This window comes from Silurus aristotelis (assembly GCF_946808225.1).
Source record: "Silurus aristotelis genome assembly, chromosome: 4".
Lineage (NCBI taxonomy): Eukaryota > Metazoa > Chordata > Actinopteri > Siluriformes > Siluridae > Silurus > Silurus aristotelis.
The window spans coordinates 31,350,347-31,377,924 of NC_139577.1; the positions used below are offsets into that span (position 1 = coordinate 31,350,347).

A 27,578-nucleotide genomic window follows, 5' to 3' on the forward strand; every position below is an offset into this window, starting at 1 on the left:
ATTATAATAATACACTATATGGACAAAGGTTTGACCGTAAGACTGGTATGTGCTTCATGTTGAACGTCTCATTCCACAATTAGTTCTCATTTGCTGTTATAATAAGCTCCACTCTTCTGGGAAGATGTTCCACTAGATTTTGGATTGAGCTTGTGGAGATTCATTCAGACACAAGTGTGTAAGTGGAGTCAGGTACTGATGTAGGTGAGGTGAGGTGAGGAGGTCTCGGGTGCAGTCACAGAGGTGTTTAGTAGGATTGAGGGCAGGGAACATTTGATATGAAACTTCATCCAAAGACGTCCTATACATTTCTGTGCCTCTTACTTTGAGGTAAGAGTTTGGAGAAGGGACACATGGTGAGAAATATCAGTTGTCCCAATACTTTTGTCCATATAGTGTATGTATATTTTGAAAGCAAATTCAGGCACTGCTATTACACCTGAGAAATCACAATGAAGTGTCATTTCTGTTCACGTAAATGAAACGTACGTCTGGTAAAGATCACTCAGGTCCATCTCTAGCCTATGCACGTCATTCATAGCTGCCGGTCTTCATCCTTCATGGTGTGTTGAGCTGCATGTGGTTTTCTTTCAGCGTTATGCAAAATAAATAGTATTGGTTAATGAATTTGTGTGAGGAAGATGTGGTGCAGGTTTATTTGGCCCTAAGGTACATTTTTGTGGGGTTCGATTTTTGCTATGTTTTTTTTTTCATGCTAAGTTTCTCTTATTTTTTGTCACAAGGGTAGTTTGTCAGTAAGTTAATCTCTTGCTAGCTTAATTATTTTCACAAGGCTGCTTTTTTCAATAAATTCTTTATAGGTTTGTTTAGTTTTACACAATCTTAATTTTTTTTCACTAGGATAGATTTAAAAAAGATATATATATATCACTAGGCTAGTTTCTTGAATAGGGTTTTTTTTTTAATAATTTAGTTTTTTACATGCTTGATTTATCACTAGGTTAGTTCGTAACTAGTTGTTTTTTCACTAGGCTAGTTTTTGAATAGGTTCGTTTTTTTTTTTTGTACTAATTTAAATATTCACAAGCGTAATTTTTCACTAGGATACTCTGTAACATTTTATTTTTTCACTAATTCTTTTCACTACGTTAGCTTGTTACTAGCTAAATTTTCTTCACTAGATTGTCACTGCGTTCATTTTTTCACCAAGTGAGTGTCACCAGTTTAAATCTTTTATAAGCTTCATTTTTGTTTTACTAAATTAGTTTTGTCACTGGGTAATTACTCTCTATGTTAGTGTGCGAATATTTTAATTTGACACAAGGTTGACACGGTTTTTCTTTTTTTGCTGGGCTTATTTTTTTATTTGTAATTTTTTTTGTAATTTTAGAAAATCTGCGCCTCCTTGTGGCCTAAAACGCGTACTGCTGACCAAAAAAAAAAAAAAAAAGCTTAAATCGTTGAAATGACGTTTACATTCCAGTGATATTTGACAGACTCTATTAACCATATATGCTCTCAAATCTCCATAATAAATACGTCCTGATTCATACTGATCATCCTAATACATCCTATTTGTTTGTTTACTGATTAAGAATACCATCAGGCTTTGAACTCTGATAAATTTGGCATAGACGGGTGTTTTTTAAGTGCTTATTAAGGTTCTTCCAGAAAAGGTAGGCCTTTGACATGAGGTAAAGACTTCTAGAGAATGCGGGGCAAGTTTTTTTTACCTGCTTCTTCTTTGCTGTGAATGTTTTTGCAAATGAAAACCTTAAAATGCTGTTTGTTTGCTGCGTCTTTCACTGAAGGACTCCTAGTTCACATCCATTACATTAGCGAATATTAAATCACTTAGCGACGTGCAGTTCTCAGAAATGTAATGAAAAAATTACTTGAAACGCTCAACAAATGATTATTTTTAATATTTGAGATGATTAATATTCAATAGTTTTAATATTTATGAAACGTTTTTCACTGACGTTTTCTATAAGAAGCTTTAACATCTGTGTGAGACTATGTAACATCTGTCTGTGTCAGGGCTTTGGACGAAAAATTACATTTTTCCTTGAAAGATGTTTTGCTTTCTAGAAAAAGTGAAGGAAAGACTGTTCATAGCTCTTATAATGTAAAACGTAATAACTTGTTTTAATGCTCTAGAATATTATATGTCATTTGTTTACATACACTACAGTATATGGACATAAGTATTGGGACGGCTGACTTTTCCTGCCATTTGTGGTTGTTTCCTAAAACCGTTACCACAAAATTGGTTGCCACACAATTGTATAGAATGTGGTAACAGGATGATTTTACCTTCACTTAAACTAGGAGGCGCAAATCTGTTCCAGCATGACACCTCCCCTGTGCACAAAGCCAGATCCGTGGGTTGGAGTGGAAAAATCTTCTGCTGTAGAGCAGGAAAGCTGAGAATTGGAACGCTGACCGCACTCCCAGGTCTCCTCACCTCACTCACCTGACTTTATTAACACCCTTGTGGCTGAATGAGCACAAATCTCCACAAGCTCACTCCAAATTTAGAACATCTTCCCAGAAGAGTGGAGGTTATTCTAAGAGCAAATGTGAAATGCAATGTTTCGAAAAGCACATAGCAATGCTCAAGTGTCCACAAACTTTTGGCCATATAGTGTACACATCCGTATAAATCGATCTAAATTTGACACGAGGGCACGATTCATATCTGATGTGTGGGACGAGTCCTCCAGAGAAAGTGTTCTGGAGTTGTTGAGGTGTGTTTGTGCTGTGTATGTTGTTGCTCTGTATGCATTCTGTGAGTAAGCCTAGTCTCTGTACCTCTGCTTCTGCACCCCCTCCATCGGCATCCCTAACTTCTGAGTAGCTCCAGGCCAATGGTATGTACTAACACTAACCGCTCTGCTTCTTACACATGGCTTCTGTCCTCCCCATTATATCACACACTTCCACTCACACCAGGGAGAGTGAGCAAAGCACCAGTGAGCATTCAGTTACAATCTGAAATGAACTACATTACAGTTTATTTTTATCTAACAAATGATCTAAGGATTAAACTCCCCATGATGCTGCCTTTACTGTGCTTCTTGGTGTAACACTTCCAAATACTTCTTCAATCTACTGCATCTGATCAGTTCTTCTGAAGGGCAGTGTAGCTGTAACTGAAGTAACTGTTTGGTCTTGAACTGTTTCTTTATATCATTATAGTTTGACGTGTGTTTTGCTTGCTTTGTTTTTGTTTTTGTTTATTTTTATTTTGTTGTTATTTTGATTTTCGGATATTTATTAGTTTTAGATTTCACCTAGGTTCATTTTAAGGTACATTTTCCTCTAGTATAGTTTGAGTTTCTAGTATAACAAACTATTTCGGTTATATTTCTTCTGCTAATTTAGTCCTTTAATAGGTTGGGACTTTTTTTTTTTTTTCTTTCTGATTTTTTATGTTACTTTGCTCTAAGTTTTTAGCTAGCTTACTTTTTCCCAAGGTTCATTTTTAATTATGTTAGTTTTTCCCAACTTACTTTTTTTGCTAGGTTATTTCTTTACCATCTCGGTCCCCTGGTGGTCTAGTGGTTAGGATGCGGCGCTCTCACCGCTGCGGCCCGGGTTCGAGCCCCGGTCAGAGATCCAACCCCAGCCGTTAGGGTTACACAAGCCTTAGTGCCGGTCCCAAACCTGGATAATTGGGGAGGGTTGCGTTAGGAAGGGCATCCGGCGTAAAAACATGTGCCAAATCGAACATGCGGATCATGAATACGGATGATCCGCTGTGGCGCCCCCTATTGGGAGAAGCCGAAATAAAGTTAGTTCTTCACCATCTTACTTTTTTCTTTGGTTAGATTTTTTTTTATTATATTAGTTTTTCACTAGCTTACTTTTCCCTAAATTAGATTTTTTTAAATAGTAAATTTTTTCACTTATTTGTACCCTAGGTTACTTTTTCTCTTTTTCTCTTTTCTTAGCTTTTTTTTCAACTTTTATTTATTCATTTATTTTTTATTAGGTTCTTACTGGGTTTGTTTTTCTCTTGATTAATTTCGAAAATCTAGGGTATTTTTCTCCATACGTTTCAGCTTTTCACTGGATTACTTTTCCTGAGATTCGTTTTTTACTATCTTACTTTCTCTATAGGTTTTTGTGAAAGCAGCATAATGGTTGTGGTACAACATACATGTCACAGAAATTCAACCAAAATGTATTGGCGAGGCACGGTGAATTTCTCTCCAGTAATCAGAACCAGTTGATAAACCAGTCTGAGGGGAAAAATGTGCCAGGAATTTCACTCGTGTGTTCTCACTCTCTCTCTCATATCATATTTAATCTACATACTGTATACGTATAGAAGCTTCTTAAGTACACGCTGAGTATAAGAATATTACGAGTAAGAGAAGTGAAATGTCCCATGAGTACTCCTGAATTCTTCAAAATGTTTTTTCATGTCCATTTCACATCATAACCCATAATCTATGTGTGTTTTCCACCTTCCATGTACACACACATGACCTCTGAGCTCTTTATCTCTTCCTGTAGAACACAGCTCTAGATAAGGAAAAGCTGCAGTGGTGCCGTCGCAGTCAGGGGAACAGCGCCGTCCTGCCTGAAGGGGAAGGACGATTGGGACACAGCGGCTCACAGAAGAAATGCCCCTCTGGCTTACCAGAGGACCCCAAAAGCCCCGGAGATGCCCCTCTTCAGGCTTTACCCTGCCCCCAGCCCTTCTCTGAGGTCCCTCCCCTGTCGTCCTCTGCATCCTCTCCTCAATGCATGGAAGAACCGGATGGGGAGCGAGCTTTTGAGCGAGAGGAATAGATCCGCTTAGAACAAATACACCATATGGAAGAGGAAGGAAGACTGACTACAACATATACAATAACAAGTTCCGTTTTAAATCCATTCCAGTTTTTTTTTTTTTTTTTTTTTTTGGAGCTGTTTCTTGTTAAGAAAAATAAAATAATAAATAGTTGTAATGACGAAATTGAACAACCATTAAATTTTTAATACTGAAATTGAAACAGGATTGATATATAATACAAAATCTCATGTTTCTGTGCATTTTTTGGTAGGTTTTATTTTTTTCAAAAAAATATAATTATAGTAATATAATAATAATAGTTCGATTCAGTCCGTGTATGTTAATTTTTTTTTTCCGCATTTTGGAAAATAACTATTTGTTTCTGAGCCACACAAAAAAGAGCAAATGACTTATTTGTTTATTTTCTCACTTTGTTTAATAGCACAATGTGCAGTCTGCTAAATTTAACAATACCGAATATGATCAATGCCCTGAAATACACAATATTTCCAATCTAACATCCACTTCTAATCTGGAAGTCTAAGGAAATCTAATTGGCACTATTTTCCTAGGAAGAAATGTCCACATTGGAGCCATTTGCACATATGATGAATAATACGATCTAGAACCACATGGTGCAGAGTGATTTATTTTTAATGCAATTTTTGTGCATTTTATACCTTTTTTTTTTTAGAAGAGGACATGTGTGGGTCTCCCATTTCCTGTCTCTCTCTTGTTGCTTTTGAAAAGCATGAAGTGATCCATATGAACTTCTTGGCCTGAAGCCAGAATGTTGGATAAAGCCACTGATGCATTATGCACTGATAGTTAATCACAAACCCTTAATAACTCAAAGTAATTGTTTTTGTAAGTCAGAAATAAATAATTAAGTCTAAAAAAATCAAATATAAAAATAATATATAAATGGGGCGTATTTTAAATATTTCACTTTTTAAGCAAAATTATGCATTTAAAAAAAGAATCATTATTATTTTTTTATTAAAAAAAAAAAATTAATGCAACATACATGGACCATACCAGAACCTGGTATCATATTTTTTTTTTTTTTTATTCGGACTGAGCAATAAGTTCAATTCAAAAGAGTTTATTAGTGTTTCAGTTTCTTTATTAAAAATTCAGTGCAACTTTCAAATCCGTTCCCGTGCACTCTGATTCTACGTCCACGTTAATCCGATATGGAAAATGCTTTTTTAAAAATGCTTTGCATCTACACTGATGTTTTCATAGCGTTTATATGCTTGTTCCACACTGAAACGTCTCACAACTCCCACATTGCTGTACTCTGCATGCATGGAAACATAAGAAGCTCCTCCCCGTGTGGATTCCGTCAGGTGTTTGTTTGCTTTCTGTCTCATTGAATTGATGCAGTGATGCATTGAGGACAAACACCTTTGGGGAAAAAAAATGCAATCTGCAGGTTGTACAAAGTAAAATAGTTTTTCTTTTTACAATGCAATCAAACTAGCAGGATTGGAAATTGCAGTAAGACATCGTCCACCATCTTGTTAAGTTCAGTGGGTCAAGTGTGCTTCAGTCATGTGACCCATGCCATAAAAAAGTCATCATTTTTAAAATACTTTTTTTAAATGCCCCTTTTTTTCAATTCATCCACCTTAATCAGCATATTCAAATATATAAAAAAAAAAAAGACCAAGATGTGATTTAAAAATGATCTGGACTAAAGTGGAGATTTGTGAATATTCCTTAATGAAGTGGTTTCCTTTAATGTTATTTAAGCCATTAGTCCACTAAATCCTGAGCCCATAGGCAGGAAGCTAAGCAGTTACTATATGGCCCTAGCCTGCCTGTGTAAGCATTTCAGCCTGGTGGGGGTTGTGTAGTGATATGGGGATGCACACACAGTGAGATAAATGAGAATTACATAAGAATTTGTCCAAATTTTTTACATTTTCTTTTTTCTGTACTTTTTTTGGTGACTCGTTCTCTAAATCATCTCATCGTATGCACTTTCCTTTTAAAGTATTCTGTTCATTAATGCACGTTCACAAATTTTCTAGGTGAATTTTTGCCTACTCTTATCCGGTTAGAGATGCTGTGTGGCCATGATAAAATATGTTCAGTAATGGCCATAAAGTGATGCACAACGTCAGCAAAGATAATTTGTGCACAGAAACCATTCCTCACACCAAAAGACCACTAGGATGAACTGCTCACACAAAGACAGGTTCCTCGCATGGACCAATACTGCCGAGGACAAACGTGGACCATTCCACAATTTCACTGTGCTGTTATGTACATGTGAAGAAGAACCTCTTTCTTTTCTTTAAGAAAGTCTTTTCCAGAGTAAACAGAGTAGGCATAAATATTGGCACCCCCACCGTTTAACCTCTCGCTTTTTTCTTTTTCGAATCCCAGAAATGATCATTAAACATATTCGTTGTTGTTTTCTTCTAATCCTTATTTAAATCAGTTTGAGTTATAAATACAAATACGAATAACTCCGATGAACAATTTGGTGTCGGTTTCGTGTACACTAATGCAATAAATATCGTTACTTAAATTAACCATGTTATTATTAAAAACCAATACTTTTTTTAGTGCTTTATTTTAGGGTTTGTATCTGTGGCCTCCAGCTGTGCTGTCAGCGCTGCACATCTGTCTGCGGCATGTCTCCATTCCCCCGGTGGAGTACAAGACGCTTTTGTAGTACGAGACTCTGCGTTTAGCAGGCAATATGAGTGTGTTTTATTTATTTATTGTGTGAACCGATCGGCATGAATGAACGTGGAAAGTGTGATTTTTCACTAGTGTGTGTGTGTGGAAATGTGTGTGTTGGTTTGACATGGGCTACTAGACTTGAAAATGGGTTTCATTTTTTTGTAAGAAATGAGACATTTGACTTTTGAATAAATAATGTGAAGGGCTGATTGTGGGTAAATTTGAAGGTTATTTAGGAGGTTAATTAGGAGGTTAATTAGGAGGTTAATTAGGAGGTTAATTAGGAGGTTAGTGCCTCTTTGCTGTAATATGCTGTAATTCTGCATTAGTTCTGCTCCAGTACCTTCATGTTAGACGTATGGCAGTGGTTTTATCAGATCTTCAATCGTTCTTTTTTTTTTCTAAGCTACACTACATGGACAAAAGTATCGGGACACCTGACCTTTCCAGCCATATGTGGTTCTTTCAAAATGTTTTCCCAAAGTTGGACACAATTGTGTCGGATCTCTTTGGATGTGGTAGCATGATATTTTGGCTTCACATGAACCAGGAGACCCAAATCTGTTCCAGCATGGCATGTTCCCTGTGCACAAAGACAGCGCTATAAAATTGTATTTACATGGGTTGGATATGGTGAAAGATCTTGAGCGGCCTGCTGTAAGCTCTGACCTCAATCCTATTAAACTCCTTTGAGATCAATTGTGTAACGTTGACGGCACCTCAGGACTCCTCACCTCACCTGCATCAGTACCTGATATTACTAACACCCTTGTGGCTGAATGAGCACAAATCTCCACTTAAATCTCTAGTAGAACATATTCTCAGAAGAGTGGAGGTTATGATAACAGTAAATGGGGACTAAATGTGGAATGGGATGTTCAAAAAGTACATCCGAATCGCATGGTCAGGTGTCCACAAACTTTTGTGTCTATCTTTTCACTTGAGTCTCTTCAGGTTTGTTGGATAATCTAGTAAAGACACGCATGATTTACTCCTGTATCTGACTATAATCCTTCTCTATGACACACAAACACACGTTCAGCAATAATCTTTATTCCATTCAGCATTATATTCAGTGTATTAGTTGTACTGTTGTTATAAACTTCATACGCTGCAGCTACGAAACAATCTGTTCCTCAAAACATCTTTGATGCTTTAGTGCTGAATATTTGAGCTGCTTCATTTTCATTTCAGGCTTTTTGTGTTGAAAGTGACTTTGCGTTATGGAGTCAAGGTGAAATAAAGGCGAATAAACTTTTACCGCAGTCGTCTCTCCTTTATATATTCGTTTTTTTGTTTTTTTTTTAATGCCGGCCGTGCTGCGATTAAACTCATGACCTGCTGATCAGATGTCCAACATTTTACCCTCTGAGTTACTGCTTGTATCTTCATCATCTACTGTTATTATAAATGTAATAATTAATAATGTAATATTAATTGATTTAGTGTTTAGATTTTACGTGATTTTTTATCCATCCAATTAATGTTATATTAGTGTACAGTGGATGAAACGGATAAAAAGGGCCACAGATCTTCATTTCTAATTTAACCTTAAAATTTTTTTACATTTTATTTCCAAGCTGCAAAATCCTCTCCCCATGAGTCGACTTGCGGCCCGTTGAAATTGTGTAAACTTTAAAAAAAACAAAAAAACAGGAGCAGCTTCACATCTCTAAATGAAGGTCACTGATATCGCAAGCATGCGGCTGCATTGCATATATATGATTTTTTTTTTGTGCTATATATTTCACTGAACCAGAAGTTAAGAATAAAACTGAATTAGTTAGTTACATAATCACAGAGTGATAATTTTGTTTATTTATTTGCTTTTTTATTTATTTATAAATATTAAACCAAAAATGCAGGGGAACTATGGCAACTTTTGTTCGAGACGAGTCGGCTTTTTTCATTCCAATCATATAAAGTACAAGTACTCAGTGAAATGAAACTACATTCTCCCAGGACCAAGGTTCTCCATAAGACAACATAAATCAATTCAATTTTATTTGTATAGCACTTTTAACAACGGACATTGTCCCAAAGCAGCTTCACAGAGATAAATAGGTTATAAAATATGAGTTTATTGCCGATAAATTTAACCCTGATGAGTGATGACATTGTCATGGGAAACTCCACGAGATGAAATAATGTCCACTCGTTACAGTTTTATCATGAATATAGCTTTGTCCAAACTTTTGGTACTGTTTGAGTGGTAATGCTACTTTTGAATGGCTCTGTATGTGGGAATATATATTGATACATATATATTGAACAGCAGACTACAGACTACAAATTTTCCATAAAACTGAACTTTTATCATTGTATAAGGGTGTAAACCCAATCGGCCAACAATTTTAACTTGAAGTCTATAAATTTATCCATTATTATTTTATAAACAAGTGAGCCAGTGGAACAGGGGGGAAGGAAAAAACTCCCTGAGATGGAATGAGGAAGAAACCTTGAGAGGAATTTAAAAGGGAAAACATCCTCAATCATTACAGTATTATTTTTATTAGCTGTACCTAAACTTTTGACTGGTATTATATGTGGAAAGCAGTAATAATAATTCGTTACTGTACTTCAGTAGCTTTTTCACGTATCTGTACTTTACTGAATTATTTTTATTTGAGGGGGAAACTTTAACTTTACAACATTTCAAAGTGAAATATCTGACTTTTTACTCAACTACATTTTCAATCAGTCGTTCCTTTTTATTTATCAGTGGATAAAAACGTAACCAAGCAGCACTGGGTGGTGGCATGTCTGATGCAGCTCTCTTTGCTCTCAGGTTTGTCTGAATTTGATTTCCTGAGATGGAAGATTCGACATCTGACACACAAGCACACGCACACACACACACACACACACACACACACACACACACACACACACACACACACACACACACACACACATTAATCATACTATTTTATACAATACAATAATCTTTGCTGATAAAAATTTTATAATTAATTTCTTACAGCAATTCTAACAAAGAAATTCACATTCATAAATGATATTTTCTCCATATTGTTTATTTTGCCTACGTCCAAGATATTTTTACTTGCCACTGTATTTTATAACACTGTCCAGGAAACTGTCAGGTCTCTGTGTACCAAACTCAAACTCCTGACTGTTACACATTAAGGTTCATTAGGATGTTTACATTGGCGACTCTTTCTTCATTTAACTAACAAACATAAATCTGGCCTTGTTGTTTCAATACTTTTTGGAGAAGAATGTACATAGCTTTAGCACAGGCTAAAATTAAATTGTACATCCCAATGCAACATTGGGATCAAACATAAAAATATACCTTAAACATCAAAATATACAAAAAACTCAGAGAGATTTTAGTTTTACCCTTGTTCAACTCGTTCTCCAGTTTGGAGAGTTTTTTCTGTAAAAGATCAAAAAATGTCACCAATCAGGATCGAGCGTGCGTTCTGTTTTACACATGTTCTGATCGGGGCTTGGTGTATCTACTGATCACCAACATGCAGTTCAGCATCAGTTCAACATCAAGCAGAACATTTAGAGAGGAATAAATGATGAAGAAACTCCAGACTTGAACTCGACACAACACACGTGACCTTATTTGTGCGATTTTCTGTAATTAGTTGAAAAGAAGGTTTTGGACTTTTGATAATTTTAATAGATATCAATCAGTGTTTGAGCCATGAATATCATTCTATTAATAGATCAGTGTGCTGAGAGTCTTTTCACATAAAGTTGATTAACTGAAGAGTCTTATGACCAAAAAAACAAAACATTATAGCCATAATAAATCATAGTACTTTGGTAAATTTGGAGGCTTTTGTATTTTTACTCAAGTGAAAGTTTAAAGGAGTAATATTTTATCTCTGCATTAACTCAAGTACATGGTGGTAAGATATTTCTTCTTCTTCTTTCGGCTGCTCCCATTAGGGGTCGCCACAGCGGATCATCCGTCTCCATACCACCCTGTCCTATACATCTGCCTCTTTCACACCAACTACCTGCATGTCTTCCCTCACCACATCCATGAACCTCCTCCTTGGCCTTCCTCTTTTCCTCCTACCTGGTGGCTCCATCCTCAGCATTCTTCTACCAATATAATTCATGTCCCTCCTCTGCACATGTCCAAACCATCTCAATCTCGCCTCCCTCACCTTGTCACCAAAACATCCTACATGCGCTGTCCCTCTAATAAACTCATTTCTAATCTTGTCCATCCTCGTCACTCCCAAAGAAAACCTTAACATCTTCAGCTCTGCTACCTCCAGCTCCATTTCCTGTCTTTTACTCAATGCCACTGTCTCTAATCCATACAACATCGCAGGTCTCACCACAGTCCTATAAACTTTCCCTTTCATTCTTGCAGATACTATCACAAATCACTCCTGTCACTCTTCTCCACCCACTCCACCCTGCCTGCACTCTTTTCTTTACTTCTCTAACACACTCTCCATTACTTTGCACTGTTGACCCCAGGTACCTGAACTCCTCCACCTTTTCAACCTCTTCTCCCTGCAACCGCACCACTCCACTGCCCTCCCTCTCATTCACACACATGTACTCTGTCTTACTCCTACTGAGTTTCATTCCCCTTCTCTCCAGCGCATATCTCCACTTCTCCAGGCTCTTCTCAACCTGCTCCCTACTCTCACCACAAATCACAATATCATCCGCAAACATCATAGTCCAGGGAGACTCCTGTCTGACCTCGTCCGTCAACCTGTCCATCACCACTGCAAACAGGAAAGGGCTCAGGGCCGATCCTTGATGCAGTCCAACATTCACCCTGAACCAGTCTGTCAAAGCAAATAAGGTGTCTGTGGTGCTCTTCCTCGGCATGAAACCATACTTTTGCTCACAGATGGTCACCTCTTCTCTCAGCCTGGCTTCCACTACTCTTTCCCATAACTTCATGGTGTGACTGATCAACTTAATTCCCCTGTAGTTACTGCAAGACTGCACATCTCCTTTATGCTTAAAGATCGGTACCAGCACACTTCTTCTCCATTCCTCAGGCATCTTCTCACCTTCCAAAATCCTGTTAAACAACCTGGTCAAAAACTCCACTGCCATCTCTCCTAAACATCTCCACGCTTCTACCGGTATGTCATCTGGTCCAACCGACTTTCCACTCTTCATTCTCTTAATCGCTGCTCTCACTTCCTCCTTACTAATCCTATCTACATCCTGCTTCACCAACTCCACATCCTCCAACCTTCTCCCTCTCTCTGATTTTCCTCATTCATCAGCTGCTCAAAATACTCCCTCCACCTTCTCAACACACTCTCCTCACTAGTCAACACATTTCCCTCTCCATCCTTTATTGCTCTAACTTGCAGTACATCCTTCCCAGCTCGGTCCCTCTGCCTGGCCAATCGGTATAAATCCTTTTCTCCTTCCTTAGTGTCCAACCTCTCATACAGCTTCTGATATGCCTTATCCTTGGCTTTCGCCACATCCCTCTTTACCTGCTGCCCCATCTCCTTGTACTCCTCCTTTTCTCATCACTCTGTCGATCCCACTTCTGTTTTGCCAACCTCTTTCTCCTTATGCTCTCCTGCACTTCCTCATTCCACCACCACGTCTCCTTGTCTTGCTTTCTATTTCCAGATGTCACACCAAGTACTTTTCTAGCTGCCTCTCTCATCACTCCTGCAGTAGTTGCCCAAACATCCAACACCTCTTCACAACCACCGAGCCCCTGTCTGACCTCTTCCCTAAACCTTACACTACACTCTTCCTCCTTAAGTTTACACCATCTTATTCTTCTTTCAGTCCTCACTCTCCTCCTCTTCTTCTTTGCCTCCAAAACCATCCTACAGACCACCATCCGATGCTGTCTAGCTACACTGTCCCCTGCCAACACCTTACAGTCTCCAATCTCCTGCAGGTTGCATCTCCTGCATAGCACATAGTCCACCTGTGTGCACCTTCCTCCACTCTTATATGTCACCCTATGATCCTCCTTCTTCTTAAAATAAGTGTTTACCACTGCCATTTCCATCCTTTTAGCAAAATTTACCACCATTTGCCCTTCCACATTCCTCTCCTTAAAACCATACCTACCCATCACCTCCTCATCACCTCTGTTCCCTTCACCTACATGCCCATTAAAGTCTGCCCCAATCACCAATCGTTCTTTCCTAGGTACACCATCTACCACTGCATCTAATTCACTCCAGAATCTTTCCTTCTCCTCCATCTCACAGCCAACTTGTGGAGCATAGGCACTGATGACATTTATCATCATCCCTTCAACTTCCACCTTCACGATCATCACCCTATCAGAAACTCTCTTCACCTCCACTACACTCTTGCTGTACTCTTCCTTCAAAATCACCCCTACACCATTTCTCTTTACATCCACACCATGATAAAACAGTTTAAATCCATGGTGGGAAGATACATACATAGATAATATAGATTTGTAGTCATTTGGGACAATATGCCTAAAAACTACATTTCCCATGAAATCACTTCCGCCTTTGCGTAAGGGCGTAAACCCAATTGGCCGAGTCCGGCCATATTGGAACTTGAAGTCTTGCTAGCAACTCTGAGCAGATCGGGTTAGGCTTTTTCCTATTTTCTTCTAAAATATATATATATATATTTATTTGAAAATATATATATATATATATATATATATATATATAAAAAATCGAATCATATATTGTATCACACGATTAAAAAGCCCGACGTCACAGGTAAGACGCGGCGTCTTGTGGACGGAAAGCGAGCTGTCCCTCTGTTTTCTTGTGCTGCTGTCATACAGAATAATAATTATGAGTCCGACCGACGCGAAGCGCGGAGCGAAGCGCAGGAAGAACAAGCGGGGCGGCGCGTGCGGCGCGCCAGGAAAGTCCGAGGCTTCAGCCGCGGCCCGGGCTGCTCAGTCTGTCGTCACAGCCGCCTCCGCCAGGAGCTTCCTAACCACGGGGAGCGCTGGAAACGGAGACTCGGGCCTCAACGAAGAGGTGAGAAAAAACAAATTTGATGGTTGTTTTTAACGTTTGTTGGACTTCCAGCCGGCGTCTCTGAGATACGCGGCCCGGCTAAGAAGCTAGTCAAGCTAGCCAGGGATAGTGGTGTAGTGTCCGGGTTCATTGTGGCCAGAAAACCGAATTGTTTATTGGTGTTGCGAGCAATGATGTGCTTTAAAACAGCAGGAGATGCTGAAGCGTTATCACAAACCTGGTTCTGGATGGATGGAGGGATAGAGAGAGAGAGAGAGGGATGGAGGGATGGCTAGCAAAGAAAGCCAGGATTAGCTGTTGACATTCCTCTTTATTTCAGCTGATTGAACAGCAGTGATGATCAGTCAGATCCCAGCACTCAGGACACACACACACACACACACAGCGTTTTTGTTTTGTTTCTAATCAGGGTTCCATACAGAGCAGGTTATTTACGGGGTGTCTTGTGTCTGCGGAGTTCACTGCAGATCTCAGAAAACAGGCCCCTCTTCCCCCTCATCTTGATCTTCCTCCTTGGGTCTTGGGTCAGCAGACACCTACGGTGAAATAATGTTACACGACATGGTACATCACTTCATGTCTCCGAGCAGGACGGACATACTCTTCTTTGTTTACCTATTTTTTCTCTTCCTCATCCTAATTTTCCTCATCCCTCTCCCCTTCATTCCGCTCTCCTTTATTCCGCTTTTTCTCGTTGTCTTGAGTCGATGTCCACCTTTTTGTGAAATAATGTCACGTGACACATCAAGCCTCATGTCTCGGACACATTATGTCTCCTGTCTCCAAACAAGACGGACAACATCTCTTCCCGGTCCTTCTCTTCTCCGTTGTCTGGGGTTGGAACACACCTTTGGTGAATTAATGTGGCACGACGTGACATTATGTCTACAGTTTTCTGACAGGACAGCGTCCGTTCCTTCCCCTCATATTCTTTTTTCTTATTGTCTTGGGTCCCCACACACCTTTGGTGAAATAATGACATGACATGACACATTGTCCCCTGTTTCTGAGCAGGACAGACAGCATCTCTTTCTCATCCTCATCTTCCAAATTGTCTTGCGTCAACAAACACCTATGGGGAAATCATTTGACAACATAACACGGCGCATTATGTCTCCGAACAGGATGAACAGCATCTCACCCTGCTCTTCCTCACCCTGCTCTTCCTCACCCTGCTCTTCCTCACCCTGCTCTTCCTCACCCTGCTCTTCCCCACCTCTTTCATCCCACACCTTTAATGAAATAATGTGACACATGAGAACACGACACATTATGTCTCCGAACAGGATGAACATCTCTTCCCCGTCCTGCTCTTCCCCGTCCTGCTCTTCCCCGTCCTGCTCTTCCCCGTCCTGCTCTTCCCCGTCCTGCTCTTCCCCGTCCTGCTCTTCCCCGTCCTGCTCTTCCCCGTCCCCTTCAGCCCACACCTTTAATGAAATAATGCGACATGAGAGAACACGACACATTGTCTTATGTCTTCTAACAGGACGGTCAGTGTCTTTTCCTCATATTCCTCATCCTCTTCTTCCTCATCCTGCTCATCCTTGTCCTCCTTTCCCATCCTCATTGTCTTGGGTCAGCACACACCTTTAAATGAAATAATGTGACACAACAAACCACATCCCATCATGTCTCATGTCTTAGAACAGGGCCGTAATCATCTCTTTCTCATCCTCCTCTTCCTCAACCTCCTCTTCCTCACCTTTTTCTTTCTCATCCTCCTTTTCCTCATTGTCCTGGATCAGCACACATTATGTATCCTGTAATTGCAGACAAGTTGTAGGCAATGGTGTGTGAGTGAGTGAGATATCAGTCTGATGACGTGCTTCTGATATGAACATCTGATACTATGACATAATGACCAGACAAGACAAGATCATTCGGAGACTGAGACGCGTTCGCGCGATAGAAGAAACGAAAGGGCTAATGGTTGTAATTAAAAGGACGTGAGTTCAGACCCCAGTGCCACCAAGCTGCTACTGATGGGCCACTAATGGCCCTGGCAATGCCATAATCTCACGTAAACTCACACACCGCGTGAGGAACTGTATAATAATGTAGCTGTCAGATTCGAGCGGTTCAGGTCTCTGAGCACTGAGATGATAAGCTCTTATTTCTTCATGCTCAGGTAAAGACCCGGTATTCGGTATCAGCACGAATCATGGTGCTTCGTTCCGAAGTAGTTCGTTTACTCATGGACTTCGGGCCAACGGGAATTTGGATCATTTGAGGTGTGTGTGTGTGTGTGTGTGTGTGTGTGTGTGTGTGTGTGTGTGTGTGTGTGTGTGTTGAATGTAATGAGCTTCACAGCTGCACAGTGAATCCCCAAGCTGTAACAGAGTCCCATCACCTGCTCCACCACACTCGAGGTGTGACCTGTTTTTTTTACTATTAGATGCGAAAATGTGCGTGAATGAACGACTTAATGATATATGGCTGGATTTTGTTATCTTTTAACTACTTGTACGGTGGTCGAGAAACGCCAAATAAATAAAAAAATCCGAAAATCAATTCAGAAAACAAAATAATAATAATAAAAAAAAAATATATCACAAATCAAAAAAACTAATTCAATTCGAAAACAGATCGACAATTCGGACAAACCCGGAGAAGGTGGATATAGTTTGCGAATGCAATACTTACTGCTCATTGGACGAGACATCTTTAATTCAAGATATACAGGAAGTACAACAGACTGCGGCAGGAGAAATTCGGCACGTGTGTAAAAGTGTAAAATAAATATTTAAAGTTGCACACAAAATATTGGTTTAAAGTAAGTGCAGAAATCCGCATATATACAAAAAACAAAGTTATAAGATTTACAAGATGTATATCTTGAATGACATCTTTTCCAGTTTGTTATTGTTTTTTTTATTTGTTTTAATTTTTTCGACTTTTTTTATTTTGTTTTCAAATTTCTTTTCCTTCCGAATTTATTTTGTTACATTTTTTTTTTTAACGTGCATTTGGATTTTTTGTTTATTTGTTAATTGGATTTCTGGAATGTTTTTTTTTTTTCTTTTCTGAATTGTTCATTTGTTGTTGCTTTTGTTTGGTTTTTAGATTTTTGTTCTTGGATTTATGTTTTCTGAATTATTTTGTTTTGCTCTTCTCGGCCACTGTATTCTAGATGTGGTAGAACCCTCCAAAAACCCAGAGCCGTTTCTCAGAGACAACCTTTTAAAAGACGTCTAGCCTCATTTCGCCCGTGACTCCGCCTTCAAACGTACAACTAATTCCGTCAGAATAGGGCTTCGGGGTTGTATTCACGTGTCGCACACTAATTCGGAGCAATCGGAGCAATGCTGTTTGGTGGTTTGGATCTCAGCAGTAATGTGATCTGTCATTGATGTTTTAGCTACCTGCTTTATGACGTTCATCACGACTTCTTCCCCGTCCAGCGACTTTCTGTTGCTACGGTAACAGCATCCGTAACCGAGGCCGATTGTCTTGACTTAAGGAAAGGAGCCGATTTGACCTCGACTCGTGTTTTTCTATAAAGTAAACCGTGTAACGTTTTCAGGGATAATTATAAAAAGCACAGGCACCAGATTCGCGTGCGTGCGTGTGTGTGTGTGTGTGTTATTGTTTGTGATGTCATCTCTCATCCCTGCAGAGTCGTACACTGATCGAGTTAGTCAGAGCCGGGCTCATGTACAGATACGACACTTAATACGACCCATGGTTTTACTTTTATTTCTGCCAGATGGACAAGTGGACATAGCGAGACAAGACAGCGGTTCAGGGTGCGGTCCGGTTTTGATTGGACAAAAACCGAGTATCCTATGGAGATAAAAAAGTTACTAAAAAAACGAAATAAATAGACCGATATTTGCTAAGTTTGGGCCTTGTAATTTTATCCTCATGATTTTCTTTCCAGCTTTTTGTCCTAATTCCTGTCCCTTTCAGTCTGTCCTCGTTATTTTCTTCGTGTCGATCTGTCCCCATCAGTCTGTCCTTGTCATTTTCCATCTCGCCGGTTTGTCCCCAACACTCTGTCTTCATCATTTTTCTTTGGTCAATTTGTCCCCAAAATATATTTTTGTCATTTTGTTCTTTATAACTGTCCCTGTCAAATCTGCCCCCGTCTTTTTCTTCCCATCAGTCCGTCCCTTTATTTGTCTCCTACATGCCTGTATTTGAAGATGATCAGAGATGTTACTCTACAGGAAAAGAAAGCTTGCAGGATTTCATTGCAGTGTCAGTAGCAGATCCTTGAGGAAAGAATACAAACCGATCTCTCTATCTTTCTCTCTCTTTCTCTTTCTATCTCTTTTTCTCTCTCTTTCTCTGTTGTGGCCAATCACATGTTGGTTGTGAAGCTGAAGGCAGAATTTCGGAAGGGAAAGAAAAGATTCTTCAGCATCTCTTGGTTGAGCAGTGGGGAGTGAGGTGTGGATTCCTCTTATACCCCTGCCAATTACCTCCACATCCACTTTATTTCTCTCTCTCTCTCTCTCGCTCTCTCTCTCTCGCTCTCGCTCTCGCTCTCTCTCTCTTGCAATCCTTTTTCCTTGCTCTCTCTTTCTCTCACTCTCTTTCTCTTCCCTTGCACTCTTTTTTTTTATCCTACTCTTGCTCTCTTTTTCTCTCTCTTGCAATCTTTTACTCTCACTTTTTCTCTCTCACACTATTGCTTACTCTCTTTCTTTTGCTCACTCTCTCTCTCACTCTTGCTTTTTCTTCTCTCATGTTCTTTCAATCCATCCTTTTTTCTTGCTCTTGATCTCTATCGTTCTCGCTTTCTTTATCTTTTCCTCGCTCCTTTTCTTTTTCTCCGTCATGCTGGCTTTCTTTCTTTCTTGCCCTCTTTCTCTTACGCTTTCTCGTTCTCTCATTCTTTCACTTTCTCTCTCTTTTTCTCAGAACAGCATCGTATTAGAATGAGTGCATCCACATTACTCGCACTCTGTGCTACATACTGATCTGCTCTCATGGCCGCGCTGTTACACAAAGTTTCCCGACCAATCACGTTCCAGAATCCTATGCGTTAGCATAGTAAATGGGGGTGAAAGGGGTATAAGGGCGGAGTTAAAGGCTCTTTACCTCCTCAGTGATTGTCTGGTTGGAACATGTGACTGAATGGATTTAAACATGAATGTTTTATTCTGTATTTTCCTGCCTATATGTTGTACAGAGGCATGCTGGGAAATACACAATACAATGTAAAGTGGTTTGATTTAAATAAATCAAGCTGATTATCTCATTTTGTCAGATTAAACACACACACACACACACACACACACACACACACACACACGTTCTCTATTGTGAATTTTTGTTTATGGGATTGATATAGCAACAGTAATAGATTTTACCTCGCTAAAGGCTTTTTGCCGGTACTTCCTGTGTGTGTAAGACGGAGAGAGAGACACATTCTGACATGCCTCGACTCTTCCAGGTCCCGGGGAACGGTACGCCGCAGTTTTCCGAAGGCCCTGTGAACTCCGACTTTTCCGGAGTCCTCCAGGTAATAATCAAATCTCTGTCTCTGCATGAGATTTCCTCCCGGGATCGCGGACAGTTACACAGCAGCAGTGGTCAGGGCGCCATTATTTTCACTCAGCTTTGCATTTCAGACCTTGGGTGCTGCCGCAGTTTTCTCGCTACACACCTGTTAGATTTCAAATTTTTTTGCATCCTGTATTTCGTTTTCTTTCTTGCTAGTCATAGTGCAGATACACCCCTCTTCCCCCTTTCACATCCATAATGAGGTTTTCACGCGGATGGATTGGCGAATGCGCTTAAAAGTAAAGGTCAAACGAAAGTGGACTTTACCGATAGCTAGATTGGATCATACTTACTGATAACCGATTAAATATTTGATTTTTTTAAAATGAATACTACACAAAAAACAAACATAACACTCCATGTAAAATAGTAATGAACTTAGAAACAGTACTGAATCCTTAAAATGTGCTGATAAATATGAAAATATTCAATAATAAATATTATTAATAAATAATAAATGAACTGTAGCTCTCTGAGTCAGTGATTCGCCTCTAGAGGCCACCATCGTAACAACAGCCTCCTGAAAGCCGGAAAAACTATTGCATTAGTTCCAGAAATCAACTATTGGTGCCAATTATTCGTAAAGTAAACTTTTTGTGGTTCAGACGGTGTTTTATTTATAAACAATTAATAATTAAATTGTATAAGGTAATAATAATAATATAATATGCATTATTGTATGGACAATCGTTCTGCATGAAACTGGTCCCTGACGCAAAAAAAGATTGGGAAATCATATGACATCACATAAATTTTATTTTTTTTTTATTCACGTAAATGACATAAATACTACATAAATATTTTAAACTATTATGCAACAAAATTATACTAACGATTACATATTTTTAAAAAAATCTCTTAGTTTGCATGCTTGTCAGTTTATGATAAATGTTAAAATTTGTTTGTATATTTTATAGTTTATATGATTTCCCAAATAAAATAAAATTCCCAATAAGTTTTCAACTTTGAAATTTTCCACATTTTACCAGTTCTCATGGAAATTTACCGGATATTTGCCACCCATCCTAGTTGCATAGCCGGGCATATCTGATCACAGGTTCTCATTGGAAATGGTCTCTGGTTGCTTTGTAGCTGCAAGTCACTGAAGGTGTAATCAAACTGTAGCATAACATGTAGTTATGAGCTGATATTTGACTGATTGCTGTTCCTCTTTTTACGAAGCTCCACCCCCAGTGTCTCATGTGGACCATATGGTGGTTATAAAATAATTGACATCCAAGCGTTTTGGATTGGCTCTCTGTTTTTCCAACTTGTGTTCTCTGTTATTTGAAAGACTGGAAGGTAATTAAGTCAGGTTGATGAACGAGGAAAACGAGAGAGAGAAGGTTGGATGATGTGGAGTTGGTGAAGCAGGAAGTGGATAGGATTAGTAAGGAGGAAGTGAGAGCAGCGATTAAGAGGATAAAAAGTGGAAAGCCGGTTGGACCAGATGACATACCTGTAGAAGCATGGAGATGTTTAGGAGAGATGCACTGGAGTTTTTAACCAGGTTGTTTAACAAGATGGAGAAGGAGTGTGCTGGTACCGGTTTTCAAGAATAAAGGAGATGTGCATACCTGCAGTAACTACAGGGGAATTAAGTTGATCAGTCACACCATGAAGTTATGGGAAAGAGTAGTGGAAGCCAGGCTGAGAGAAGAGGTGACCATCTGTGAGCAACAGTATGGTTTCATGCCGAGGAAGAGCACCACAGACACATTATTTGATTTAATATGTTGGTGGAAAAGTATAGAGAAGGTCAGAAGGAGTTGCATAGTGTGTGGATTTAGAGAAAGCATATGATGGGGTGTGGAGAGAAGAGTTGTGATATTGTATGAGAAAGTCAGGTGTGTCAGAGAAGTATGTGAGGGTGGTGCAGGACATGTATGAATACAGTGTGACAGCAGTGAAGTGTGCAGTAGTAACGACAGACTGGTTCAAGGTGGAGGTTGGACTGCATCAAGTATCGGCTCTGAGCCCTTTCTTGTTTGCAGTGGTGATGGACAGGGTGACGGACGAGGTCAGACAGGAGTCTTGGTGGACTATAATGTTAACGGATGATGTTGTTTGTGGTGAGAGTAGGAAGCAGGTTGAGAAGAGCCTGGAAAGGTGGAGGTACACGCTGGAGAGAAGAAGAATGAAAGTCAGTAGGAGTAAGACAGAGTACATGTGTGTGAATGAGAGGGAGGGCAGTGGAGTGGTGCGGTTGCAGGGAGAAGAGGTGGAGAAGGTGGAGGAGTTCAGGTACCTGGGGTCAACAGTGCAAAGTAATGGAGAGTGTGTTAGAGAAGTAAAGAAAAGAGTGCAGGCAGGGTGGAGTGGGTGGAGAAGAGTGACAGCAGGAGTGATTTGTGATAGAAGAGTATCTGTGAGAGTGAAAGAAAAAGTTTATAGGACTGTGGTTAGACCTGCGATGTTGTATGGATTAGAGACAGTGGCATTGAGTAAAAGACAGGAAGTGGAGTTGGAGGTAGCAGAGCTGAAGATGTCGAGGTTTTCGTTTGGAGTGACGACGATGGACAGGATTAGAAATGAGTTTATCAGAGGGACAGCCCATGTAGGACGTTTTGGAGACAAGGTGAGGGAGGCGAGATTGAGATGGTTTGGACATGTGCAGAGGAGGGACATGGGGTATATCAGTAGGAGAATGCTGAGGATGGAGACACCAGGAAGGAGAAAAAGAGGAAGACCAAGGAGGAGGTTTATGGATGTGTTGAGGGAAAACATGCAGGTGGTTTGAAAGAGGCAGATGTAGAGGAAAGAGGGGGTGTATGGAGACGGATGATCCGCTGTGGCGCCCCCTAATGGAAATGGCGCCAGGGAAGACGATGACCAATGAAGAGATGTTCCCCTTCATTTTGGAGCATGCTTGTGGAGATTGGTGGTCATTAGGTTTTAAGGGTGACTGTGCAGTTCAGAGGTGTTTCACAATCTTTCTTTAGCAACGTGATTAAGTTTGAAATGAAATACGTTAGCTCGCTATACATTATCTAGTGAGTGTCAAACGGCATTGCAGTGCAGATGGGTTTCGTTTCTGTGCAGCAGTTTTTGAAAGTATTAGGTACGATCTGTTTGTTTCCCTCACTCACATTGGCAAAAATGTTCTTACCTAGGGCTGTCGATTATTTTAGTAATCAAGTATTCTACCGATTAGGCCATCGATTAATCGATTTTCTTTGTTGAAGAGACATACTAAATATACAAGAGAAAATAAGACTGGTCTTATTATAATGTAGTTTTATTATACTTATTATAATGTAATGTGTTTCATTTCTTTTTTAAATGAAATTCCAATCTGTAAAAACTAAACCCATTTAGTGCATTTAAGTGACATGTTGCATCAAAATAAAGATATAAATACAAATATATAAAAAAAAAAAATCTTTCAAATTACTTTAAAATAAGGTACGGTGTTTCCTTTATGTTTTAGTTAGCAATGGTCTCAAACTGTTGGAAACTTTCTGCCGTTTTCTTTGGCCTGAATCTTCTCCTCGCCTCTTTTTTCCCCGTTCCTTCATTTTTTTTCATTCTGCAGGGTCTTCTTTATTTACCTGTCCAAGAGCGCTCCTGAGTATAGCGGGTGGTGCATCAGTAATAGTGGTCTGTGGGAAAATTATTAGCTTTTTTGTTTTCGAATTTCTCGAGAAATCGTCTAAGCCCTATCTTTCACCTAAATAGCATGTGCTGCTTCTGATGCACTTCCTAAGTTTTATGCTAACTGGTTACTTGCCGTAGGAAGTCGTTTCACCACCGAGCACAGTCTGCTTTGCTTCGATTGCCATCTCTATTTACGAGATACATCCAGACCAGTGATTTCATGTCTTCATTTCGTTACAGATAACCGTCACACAGACTCATCGTGGCATCGCTAACAGCAAAAGATTTCTACAGTGGATTTACAGTAATTACCTGAGACCCTCTTGATAACCTGAGCCCTTTTCCACTTTCTGTCTGTCTCTCAGACCCCTTTCACTTTCGGCCTGAACCAGAGGGCGCCCTACACCACGGGGGATCGCTGCCTGCTCTGTCGCAGCGAGCGCAAAGACACCGTTTCGCAGGATTCCGGTCAGAACGGCATGGGCCAGTCGCCAAAATCCTCCAGCGCCCTCCAGCTGCCTCTTTACGTCTGCCCCGACTGCAAGCGCACCGTGGAGAAGGACGAGCGGCAGCCCCCTCCTGACCAGACCTCTATGGTACGTTTCGGGGACATCCTTATCTTTTTAGCATATAAAATAATATAAAACTCATGTTCGCACCGAATATTTTCTGGTCAACGAAGACCAGCATTTTCCCGCCGTCATCGTGATTGTTTTAGCATCCCATAGAGTCCATATTATCACTATTTAATTACTATAGATTGAAAGTATTTACTGATCGATAGAAATGCAAAAGCCCAGTGCTGAAACCAGAGCTTTTCATCAGTGTGAAGTGTTTTTTTTAAAACGAGACACAGCGTTAGATTTTTTTTTGAACTTTTTTTGCGCGGTTGGATCGTACACGCCGATACCCGATTAATCAACCTGTAGTTTTTAAAATGGATACTGGATTGAAAAAAAAAAAAAACACAGCAAACAAAAAAATAACACCATGTAAATTTGTACTGCACTTTAATACTAAAATAAAAACATTTAAAAAACTACTGAATCATGAAAATGTGTTTAAGTAAATAAATATAAATGTATTAATTGTGTAATTACATTTATGAATGAATATATGTTGAATAATAAATATAATATGGCGCTCTCCATGTGTCTCCCCTGTAAAGACAAACAGCATGTGGCATCAGTGATTTTCGCCTCTAGATGGCGCTCCTGAAAACGGAAAAACTATCTGTATGGATTTTTGCAGATAGTTCTATCAGTGCCTCAAACTCTATTAATAACTAAGGGGAAAAAAACTTTATCAACTACAGATATGATATGAGCAAAACACATCTAAAATCCAAATGTGGCCACGGGCCTTAATTTTTGGACCCCTGGTTTAGTCAGTGGGGGATGTGTTGTTGCTCCTTCGACTTCACTGTTCAGTTTGGGATTCGCAATCTGTGCACCAGGTGACCGAAGGATACACGCAGCAGCATGTTGCCTAGCATTTATAGTTAGCCGAAATTTGAAATCAGCCTGAGTGTGGTACAGGAGCATTTTGTTTTCTGCTCTGATCTTGGTTTAGAACCCCCCCAACCCCGTTTTATTACTTCTTCTTCTTCTTCTTTCGGCTGCTCCCATTAGGGGTCGCCACAGCGGATCATCCGTCTCCATACCACCCTGTCCTCTGTATCTGCCTCTTTTACACCAACTACCTGCATGTCTTCCCTCACCACATCCATGAACCTCCTCCTTGGCCTTCCTCTTTTCCTCCTACCTGGTGGCTCCATCTTCAGCATTTTTCTACCAATATAATTCATGTCCCTCCTCTGCACATGTCCAAACCATCTCAATCTCGCCTCCCTCACCTTGTCACCAAAACATCCTACATGTGCTGTCCCTCTAATAAACTCATTTCTAATCTTGTCCATCCTCGTCACTCCCAACGAAAACCTCAACATCTTCAGCTCTGCTACCTCCAGCTCCACCTCCTGTTTTTTACTCAATGCCACTGTCTCTAATCCATACAACATCGCAGGTCTCACCACAGTCCTATAAACTTTCCCTTTCATTCTTGCAGATACTCTTCTATCACAAATCACTCCTGTCACTCTTCTCCACCCACTCCACCCTGCCTGCACTCTTTTCTTTACTTCTCTAACACACTCTCCATTACTTTGCACTGTTGACCCCAGGTACCTGAACTCCTCCACCTTCTCCACCTCTTCTCCCTGCAACCGCATCACTCCACTGCCCTCCCTCTCATTCACACACATGTACTCTGTCTTACTCCTGACTTTCATTCCCCTTCTCTCCAGCGCATATCTCCACCTCTCCAGGCTCTTCTCAACCTGCTCTCTACTCTCACCACAAATCACAATATCATCTGCAAACATCATAGTCCAGGGAGACTCCTGTCTGACCTCGTCCGTCAACCTGTCCATCACCACTGCAAACAGGAAAGGGCTCAGGGCCGATCCTTGATGCAGTCCAACCTTCACCCTGAACCAGTCTGTCGTACCTACTGCACACTTTACTGCCGTCACACTGTCCTCATACATGTCCTGCACCACCCTCACATACTTCTCTGACACACCTGACTTCCTCATACAATACCACAACTCCTCTCTCGGCACCCTGTCGTACGCTTTCTCTAAATCCACAAATACACAATGCAGCTCCTTCTGTCCTTCTCTATACTTCTCCATCAACATCCTCAAAGCAAATAAGGCATCTGTGGTGCTCTTCCTCGGCATGAAACCATACTGTTGCTCACAGATGGTCACCTCTTCTCTCAGCCTGGCTTCCACTACTCTTTCCCATAACTTCATGGTGTGACTGATCAACTTAATTCCCCTGTAGTTACTGCAGGTCTGCACATCTCCCTTATGCTTAAAGATCGGTACCAGCACACTCCTTCTCCATTCCTCAGGCATCCTCTCCCCTTCCAGAATCCTGTTAAACAATCTGGTTAAAAACTCCACTGCCATCTCTCCTAAACATCTCCACGCTTCTACCGGTATGTCATCTGGTCCAACCGACTTTCCATTCTTCATCCTCTTAATCGCTGCTCTCACTTCCTCCTTACTAATCCTATCTACATCCTGCTTCACCAACTCCACATCCTCCAACCTTCTCTCTCTCTGATTTTCCTCATTCATCAGCTGCTCAAAATACTCCCTCCATCTTCTCAACACACTCTCCTCACTAGTCAACACATTTCCCTCTCCATCCTTTATTGCTCTAACTTGCAGTACATCCTTCCCAGCTCGGTCCCTCTGCTTGGCCAATCGGTATAAATCCTTTTCTCCTTCCTTAGTGTCCAACCTCTTATACAGTTCCTCATATGCCTTTTCCTTGGCTTTCGCCACATCCCTCTTTACCTGCTGCCGCATCTCCTTGTACTCCTGCCTACTTTTCTCATCACTCTGTCGATCCCACTTCTGTTTTGCCAACCTCTTTCCCCTAATGCTCTCCTGCACTTCCTCATTCCACCACCACGTCTCCTTGTCTTGCTTTCTATTTCCAGATGTCACACCAAGTACTTTTCTAGCTGCCTCCCTCATCACTCCTGCAGTAGTTGCCCAATCATCCGGCACCTCTTCACCACCACCAAGCCCCCTCACACTACACTCTTCCTCCTTCAGTTTCCACCATCTTATTCTTCTTTCAAACCTTACTTTCCTCCTCTTCTTCTTCGCCTCCAAAACCATCCTACAGACCACCATCCGATGCTGTCTAGCTACACTGTCCCCCGCCAACACCTTACAGTCTCCAATCTCCTTCAGGTTGCATCTCCTACACAGAAGATAATCCACCTGTGTGCACCTTCCTCCACTCTTATACGTCACCCTATGATCCTCCTTCTTCTTAAAATACGTGTTCACCACTGCCATTTCCATCCTTTTAGCAAAATCTACCACCATCTGCCCTTCCACATTCCTCTCCTTAAAACCATACCTACCCATCACCTCCTCATCACCTCTGTTCTCTTCACCTACATGCCCATTAAAGTCTGCCCCAATCACCAATCGTTCTTTCCTAGGTACACCATCTACCACTTCA

General features: G+C 40.4%; 2 protein-coding genes across 16 annotated transcripts in view; both read left to right on the plus strand.

Moving 5' to 3' along the window:
- Positions 1–8,707, plus strand: part of dclk2a (doublecortin-like kinase 2a) — a 68,690-nt gene extending 59,983 nt beyond the window's left edge. For 11 of the 15 annotated variants that reach the window (XR_014533089.1, XM_083538674.1, XM_083538680.1 and 8 more), the window contains one exon: positions 4,486–8,707. Coding sequence is in view for 13 of the 15 variants with exons in the window: in XM_083538674.1 (XP_083394800.1) it covers positions 4,486–4,764 (279 nt within the window). In the remaining 2 variants the exon portion in view is untranslated. Of the gene's footprint in view, positions 1–2,292; positions 2,419–4,485 lie in introns of all 15 variants that reach the window. The other 4 variants (XM_083538672.1, XM_083538671.1, XM_083538670.1 and 1 more) reach the window with 3 other exon arrangements.
- Positions 8,708–13,940: 5,233 nt separating this feature from the next.
- Positions 13,941–27,578, plus strand: part of fam193a (family with sequence similarity 193 member A) — a 32,340-nt gene continuing 18,702 nt past the window's right edge. Inside the window, exons 1-4 of the mRNA XM_083538574.1 lie at positions 13,941–14,010; positions 14,217–14,418; positions 19,820–19,888; positions 23,892–24,122. Of these exons, the coding sequence (XP_083394700.1) occupies positions 14,227–14,418; positions 19,820–19,888; positions 23,892–24,122 (492 nt within the window). The 5' untranslated portion in view covers positions 13,941–14,010; positions 14,217–14,226. The remainder of the gene's footprint in view (positions 14,011–14,216; positions 14,419–19,819; positions 19,889–23,891; positions 24,123–27,578) is intronic.